The 8,239-nt window shown below is 47.5% G+C and overlaps 1 protein-coding gene across 1 annotated transcript in view; it reads left to right on the forward strand.

The window, feature by feature from the left end:
- The window catches only part of tmem104 (transmembrane protein 104), a 42,031-nt gene that overhangs the window by 3,148 nt on the left and 30,644 nt on the right, over nt 1–8,239 (forward strand). The window contains exons 4-6 of the mRNA XM_079367209.1: nt 1,357–1,450; nt 1,837–1,920; nt 6,913–7,012. Coding sequence (XP_079223335.1) covers nt 1,357–1,450; nt 1,837–1,920; nt 6,913–7,012 — 278 coding nt within the window. The remainder of the gene's footprint in view (nt 1–1,356; nt 1,451–1,836; nt 1,921–6,912; nt 7,013–8,239) is intronic.

Genomic DNA, 8,239 nt, shown 5'->3' on the forward strand with positions numbered 1-8,239 from the left:
CAGGTCGGTCCAGTCGCCTGCTTATAGGCGTGTTAAGCTGAACAGCACTCGGACCTTTGGACGCTGTCGCTTTAATAACAGTCAAGTTAAGATCTGCGCTGTGTGGACTAAACAAGTTGTGAGAAAACATAATCTTTTGTTTTGGAAATTATTTTGATTAATCGATAAAAATATCGACTGAGAAAAAAGTAGAAATCAGCAGACTTTGAATATTTCCACTTTAGAAAACGTGATTCCTCCCCGAGCTCGTCTGCTTCCACCAACCACACGGACCAGAGATGCACTCTGGCGCCCTCGTGTGGCCTCTCTAGGTAACGACACGCCTGAGGACCAGTGAGGTGTCACAGCAGACGGAGGGAAAATATCTCAGCTTTGATTTGTTTGTTGTGAAGCCATGAAAATATCAAACACTTTGAGATATTTTCCCTCCTTTTAAACCCAGACAAAGATTTCTCATTTGAACAGCGAGCAGTTTTTTTTCTTCTTTTTTTTTCTTCTCTCTATTCAGAAGGAGGCTGCTGCTGTCGTTGTTTTATCGTCCAATCAGAGGCGAAGTGAAACACGTCTCCTCCCTCCATCTATTAGAAACCTGAGTGTGAGTGAAGCCGGCGCTAACGCACTCTACTCCATTACCGGCCCGCTCTTCAATCTTTCTTTACTTTGACTAAAGACAACGACTCGGCCTTTGCTTCGTGTTCGTCCCCGCCGTACAGAAGTCATTTCGTGTGTTTCCACTCGAGGAGTTATGAGCCTGAGGACAATAGCCCGACTCTAACGGAGCCCCCCCCCCCCCTGATTCATGGCCCCTGCTCTCCCTCTCCGCCTGTTCCTCCTTCCTAATGGAAAACAAGCTGGAAATGTTTGCAGCTGAATGCTTTTTATTTCTGTCTGCTGGAGTGAGGCACATTTATGAAAGGAAAGCAGTTCTTCCCTCCTCGCAGCCGTGCGTCACGTATGTTTCCAAAGAAAGCCAAGAGGTGTGAAACACTTTAAAGCTACCTCTTCAGAATCCTTTCACATCAAAAAGCAGCTGGTTGAACTTTTGCTCTCCGTTGGTGACCGACTCTCCTCCAGAGCTGCTCTTGTTATTCTGCTGGTTTGTTGTTAGATAAATGAGCTCCTGTCGCTTCTCATCTCTTCCTCCCTGAACTCCCGCCAGCTCATCGATCATTAACTCAGCCGATGACACTCGACGATGATCGACAGCCGATCAAAGTCAATCGTTCTCCAATTTGATCCCCCAGATGTTGCTGGTTATTTCCAAATGTCCCCCCCCCCCTCAAACGCTGCCTTTTTAGTGGCTTATTAACTTGAGTGTTGTTGATGTTCAGAACGAGCCTCGTGCTGTCTCCGCAGGTCGACGACAGCGACTCCATGTCGGAGTACTCGGACGACGACGTCATGGGCCGAGGTCGATCAGAGCCGGAGACCAAGCCCATCCTGTCTGTGCGTAAGTATCCTTGAGTGTTACAGGTGTCGATGACATCACGCCGTACCTGCTGGTTTGTTAGCTCAAAGACTGAACGGCTCGTTGCATGGCAAGTTGTTAAAGAAGATACAGAAACAGGAGACAGGAGATGCAACAAACAAACAAAGCAGTGTCCAGGGTTTGAATTTTTTTTTTTTGTGCGGCGTCTCGGAGAGCTCAAGTTGAAAGTCCTTCCCATTTTCAGAAAGACCCACATCGTCTTTGCTGCCAGTCTGCCGGAGTTAAAAAGATCTCAAATATTAAAGGAGCTGTAACAAGCCGCGTCGAGAAAGAAAGGCTTACACTGTCATCTGACAAGAAACCGATAAAATCCCTCCGCCGTACGAACCATGTCTTTGTCTTCACAGAGCGATCCGGAGGTCACGTCGATCATTTCGACATCGTGGAGCGGGTGGAGATGGGTCAGATGGCGTCCATGTTCTTCAATAAAGGTAATAAGCCTCCTGTCCTCGAGCGTCTTTAATCTCACTCCTCAGTTTTTTTCCATTAGCTGCAGACGCGGCGTGCGCGGGAGGAGGAGGAGGAGGAGGAGGAGGAGGAGGAGGAGGAGGGAAGGTTGTGTGGGATCATTTTTACCCAATCTTAACTTTCACAAAAGAAGGCTGATGGCTCCTTAATTGGAAGTAATTATATATGGATAAATTGCCTTTGGTTGTAATTACCTGTTTGAGACCCCATCAAGGTGGTTAATCTCCTTACTGTGTGTGTGTGTGTGTGTGTGTGTGTGTGTGTGTGTGTGAGAGAGAGGGGGCACAACCTGTACCGGACTGTAAGGCGTCATCCTGAATGATTTGCGATCTAATGAAGCCTGTGTTAGCTAAATTGAATTCACCTTGAATCACACAGAAGAACCTCGCGGCTCTGCATTTCTTATTCATATCAGCACCTCGCCCTGGTCCTGACTTTATGTCGCACCTCCTGCTTCCCCTCGTGTACCCTCCGTCTCCTCGTCTCTCCCGATGCCGGTGCGGTTCAAGCGTCTGCGGCGTGCGTTGTTGTTGTTGCAGGAGTAAAGAGAAAAAAAAAAAAAAACAGCAAAAAAAATAAGGTCAAAGCTCTGACAGCATCATGTGTCCGTCAGCCTCTCGACACTAGGTGGTGCACTCGGCACGCACGCACACACGTTGTTGCAACGAGTCCACCCGGCTCGTGTTCACACCCACACACGTGTGAACGCGCTCATGCGTGCCGTCATGCAGCTTCTGCTGTTAAAGCTGCAGCGTGCTCCCGTCCGCTCTGCCTCCTGTCACTCAGCTCGTGAATGTGAAGTGTTACAAAAAAACCCCCTCCTCCTCCTCTCTCACCATGACACGGTGCAGGTGAAGCACACGGAGGTATCGATTGGTCATAAGGAAATGAGTTTTCTCTCTCTCTCTCTCCACACGCGACGGGAAAGCTGCCCGGTGACTCTAATCAGGAAGGAATCGGACAGGCACGAGTCCCAGCACATGCTGGACGAGGAAGCAGGAGACTCTGCTGTCTGTCCTGACAGAATCAACCTGCTCTGTTGTCCGTCGCTCCACAGCTCAGGAGCGAACCAAAAAAAAAAAAAACCCTTAAAAGTCTGCGATGAATTACACTCAATGAAAATGAGCTTCAAAGATTTGCATCATGTCCAACCTCATCAGAAGTCTTAAAGTGTTGCAGACGGCGGCTCCAAAGGTTGGAGGGCGAGTCCTCGTGTGCTGCTAGCTTTAAAGATACGAGTCCATCCCAGACCCTCCAAAAGGCCTTTCATGACTTTTAGTCATGTAATCATGACTCAGCAGAAAAATACATGACTCGCTTTCATCTGCATGCATGCTTTTCCACCTCAAACTTTGAAGGAACAATAAGTCGTTTAGCTCCATTTAAAAAAAAAAAGAAAAAAGAAAAAATACAGCGGGTTGTTTGGAGACAAATCAATCCAGTCCAGGTAACAAAACGCCGAAGTGCAAAGGATTCTGGGTATGAAGGATCACACATCAACATCACACAGTCAGCAGTCAGAGAACTTTTACAAATCCTGTTTAAACACCCTCACAGATGGGAGGTCCTCCTGGTTATATTATATGCAGTGTTTCCCATCCTGCAAACTTCAGGAGTTTTTGTTGGAAGCATTTTGTTGAGAAGCGGCGCCGGCGCTCAGCTCGTGTTCAAGGAGCTCAGTCACACGGAAGAGCCGTGTTAAAAACAGTTTAAACACGCCTTCACTGTCCTCACAGATTAGAAACCAGCCGCCTGCTGTGCACCGTCTCTCTGTCCTCTTGCAACTTTTACAGGCCAATTAAAACGCTTCTCTCCTGCTGCTGAAGAGACGCTCTTAGAGGGCGTTTGACTTCCTCCTGGACTCACATTGACGCCGCCGCAGCAGCAGCAGAGTGAAGGCGGGCTTGGAATAAGGCCACGGGTAAGGTATCGGGCTGACCTGCAGCCGCTGACAGGAATGTTGATGGGGGCCGGTTTATCTGCACTCAGCGAGGAAAGGTGTGACTACAACCTTCACATTGATGATTTGATTAGAAGACGACTTTGGCTAAAGTCACGAAGAGAGAAAAGGAGAGAAAGAGCGCCGCTGCGTTAACATGTGCAAACATGAGCCATCCTCGCTCTGACACACTGAATAGTAATTCCCTCTCGCTGCCTGGCTCCTGTTTTTTTTTTTAATGAGAGCCAAACATGGCCACATGTGGGTTTTTTTAACACTCCAGTGACTTTTACTTAAATGTCAAACTTGAGGATCGAGAGCAAATGAAAATGAAAAAGGAGGAGAGCCCGAGCCAGCGGGAAGATTAATGGACGTGTTTGTTAAAGCCCCGCAGCCCAATCATTTTCCATGAGCCCGCTGCTACAACAGTTTCCTGTCAGCGTGGTAAGAGATGCACTTTAATTTCAGACTGTGATCAAGCCAACGGATCGATGAGACGACTTGAGTCCAAGGAGAGAAGCTCGTAGCATGAACTTTTAGCTTCATGTGTTACTCCGTCCTCTCTGTTTACTGACGTTGGAAGCAGAAGTACCGACTGTGTCATCAGTCAGCGCTGTGGACGAGGTGCACCTTAAATTAGCCATTTCCTCCCCTCTTCTGTCCTATTTCCTGTTAATGGTGTTGTTGCCTCCGAGGCCGGCTCAATTTAGATTAAAAATCTGTCATCGCACTTCATCACATTTTCCCCTCTGTGACTCACCGGAGGAGTGAAATCTGATTTTTAAAGAGAGGCAGATTAATGAGGTGAAATTCAGGGTTCAGATTCACTGTTTTCCTCCTCCTGTTTTTTTGTTTTATGTTTTGAAAACAAATGTAATCCCCACTGTTGAACCTTCCCATGTCATGCACTGTATGAAAACATGGCCGCTCCCCCCCCATACACACACACACACACACACACACACACACACACACAGCGGATGTTGTCAGCTCTGCTGTCAGTCAGCGAGCAAAGAGTGATGATGGATAGGGATGCGTTTCACAGCTACATGAAAGACCGCGCCGCCGCTCGCCCCCGTGGCTCAGAGTAATTGGGAAATATTAGTTACACAGCCGTGAAGGCCTGCATCCCCGTGGTCATGCGGCGCCCTCGCCTCGCCTCGCCTATCGCTCCCTGACAGCGACGGCAGAGTACAGTACGTTCTCATCCAGCCTCGTGCCTCAGGAGACGTGATGCAGCCGGGGAGAGGATTTGTGTCATGAGCTGATGACGTGAGGAAGAAGGTTCGACTTCCTTAACCACAATGCACGAGCCTTTACAGTGTGAACGTGGACTAAATTTAAAAATCACATTTCATCATTCTGTCAGAGGCTGACCGATAAATCAGGACAAGGCAACTCATGCTCCTCTACGCATGACGAGTACGTCAGAGACGTCTCCGTGTCTCTTTTATGATGAAACCTCTCGCCACTACCATTAGCTCATTTTAGCATCGGAGCTAACGAGTCAAAACGAGATCGCTGCTAAACTTCCTGCTTCAGTCAATCCTTCTTTTTTTATTGGAGCCTTGTGGAGCCATTGACTGATCTTGCCGTGTATAAACATGGTGGAAGGCTCCCCAGCGTTGTGCCTGCAGGTTTCTGTGTCCGACTCTGTGATCACTGTTTACACTCAACACCTCTCTGAGTCCATTATCCACAGCTGTCTTTGGACCCGACTCCTGGCCTGCTCTCTTTACATTTTCTTTCACAAGCTGGATGAACTGGAGTTCGTCGGCTTACTTCCTACAGTTTTTGACTTCTGTCCCAGTTTAATGTAAGTGAATGATCGGCGCCCCCTCAGCCCCTTAATTCATAAAAGAGAGAGTCCACCCTGTGAAGCTGTAAATCTGTCTCCTTTTACTCCTTTTTAATGGACTCCAACACTCTCATTTCCGTGTCAGTAATGCGTTAGCTGAAGGGGTCCAGTTGGACGTTTGAACCTCCCTCTGAGATTTCAGGAGGAGTGATGGATGTGTGGAGCACCGGGACGGTCCGTCTGCTGGTTAGAGCTCTCCGTCTCGTCTTGGCAAAAAGGCGGCCAGGCCAGACGGGGTCGGAGCTTTCCGGAGACGTGAGGGTGAAAAAAAAAAAAAAAAAAGAAGTGAGACGTGGAAGAGCTCGTCAACGTCCAGAGTAAGAGGGTTGATGAGGAAAATTTTACTTCATGGGTCTGATTAGTTTTTTAATTAATGCTATAAATATTTTTCATTGGACCAATAAGATGGGCTCCTGCTGTCCCAGAAAAAGGGGACGGTGCATTTTAATAGAGATGACACCATAGCTGTATAGTTTGACTTTTGCACGGATCATTGGTAAAGAATCTCTCTTTTTGTTTTAGAGGGAATTCATTGGATTTGAAACTTCGGCTCTTTAGTCTTCACATTGACTGAGAATACAGGACGACTCGGGTCGACAGCTTCATCAGGACAGAAACAAACTTCAACGGCTGCAACATAAACACGCAGAAACTGTTTTTTTGTTTTTTGTTTTTTTACCAAAACATCTCCGAGACCTGCTCCGAGACCAGACCATAAATATCACTGAATCTAATTATTAATTAATTAAAGTGATTGGTTTTTTTTTTGTTTCTTAAGAAAGGGGCGTTTTCCTTCTAATCACAGTAGTGACGTGGGTTGAGGTCAAGGGTTAGGCTAACATTAACCCACCTGTGGTGGTCTTGAGTTCAAGTCTGTATCCCACCCAGTCTGAGACCTTCAAAAAGTGGTCTGGAGTCCCAGATGGATTTGAAGTACAGCGAGTCTGCTGGCTCCACAAAAAGCTTCACAATCCGAAACCATCAGGTCTGAGCTTCTACCGTCATCAAACTGTCCGGGGTCAAAAAAAACCCCCGGAGCTTCTGAGCTGGAAATATGTGAAAAGAGGGAACTTCCCCCTTTAAGGATCTGTTGATTTTCTTGAACATCTACGACCTTTCTGACTGTTTTTTTTTTTTGGTCTGTTTTTGTCTTTTCAGTCGGAGTCAATATGTTCTACATCTGCATCATCGTCTATCTGTACGGAGACCTGGCCATCTACGCAGCAGCCGTGCCCATCTCTCTGATGGAGGTGGCTTGGTAAGACGTTCCCAGTTTAAGTGTGAAAATGAAACGCCGGTATAAATAGATTTAATGGATGTTCTCTTTGAAGAAACATTTCCATCTTGGCGAAGGCGGAGCTCCTCGCTCTTCATTTCATTGACTCCTCCGCCTCCCTCCGCTTTGGTTCCCGTTGACACCTCCTGAACTCCAGATTAAGACAATAAAGCTCCAGTGACAGAGGCTGACCTCTTACCGGCGCTCTTGGCGTCTGAGACGTGTTGACTCGCTTCCAGATAGATTTTTATTGGAAGTCCTTTGGCAGCACGGGGTGAGAATGAGGTGTTTCATATAGTTACAGACTCTGCCCTTCAGATCTCGGAGCACAGAAATAGCCGTTTCCATTTTGGACTGTTGTTTTAGTGCCATGATTTCAGAATGACGGCTAATATAAGTTTTTTTATTCTATTGATCCGGAGAAAATGTCCTCACTTTTTTTTTCTTCTTAAATGATAAATGTGCGAGAAGTTGATCCTCCACAAAAAGCAGCACGTCATTAGAGTCCTAACGTTTCAGTGTTTATGTTGTCGGGCTGATCTCAGCTCTTCATGCAGCCTCAATCAGTCACGCGTCCTTTAATCATTACATAACCATAGCATGCCTTTTTAAGAGCCGGCACAAAAACACAACGCAGCGGTCACAGGTGAGAGCGTTGAAGGTCGCCTCACTGGACACTCACATCCACTCAGCCTCCCAGTGTCGGGGCGCTGGTGGTGCAGTGGGCCCACGTTACGGTTCGAGTCTGAGCTGGGGATGATGTTCCCCGCTGTCTCTCGATTTCTCTTTTTTTCTTTAAAGATTTATTTCTGGGCTTTATTGGAGGGAGAGGAGAGTAGGGGACTGACATGCGGGAAAGGAGCCACAGGTTGGATTTGAACCTCCTGCATTGAGAACTGTAGCCTCCGTACCCCCCCCCCCCCCGGGTGTCGTCTTTCCTCTTAATCGTCTTTTCATTCTTGTTGTGACAAAGAGAGCCATCCTGTCCTGAGGCGTGGCACGCTCACACCTTCTTATCATATTCAATTCTCCTCCGCTGTGAGGCAGCGCTCGCTAACCTTCCAGCGAGAACACGTGTGTGAGGTGTCACTGAGAATACACGAGCACTTTGCTTTGCCCGAAGGCTCGAGAGCACGAACGGAGACGACTTGACTGAAGCGTCCCGTGTCGTGCATACAGCGAAGAAGAGAAACTCACAACATCAGCTCA

Source organism: Symphodus melops (genome assembly GCF_947650265.1).
Source record: "Symphodus melops genome assembly, chromosome: 17".
Classification (NCBI taxonomy): domain Eukaryota; kingdom Metazoa; phylum Chordata; class Actinopteri; order Labriformes; family Labridae; genus Symphodus; species Symphodus melops.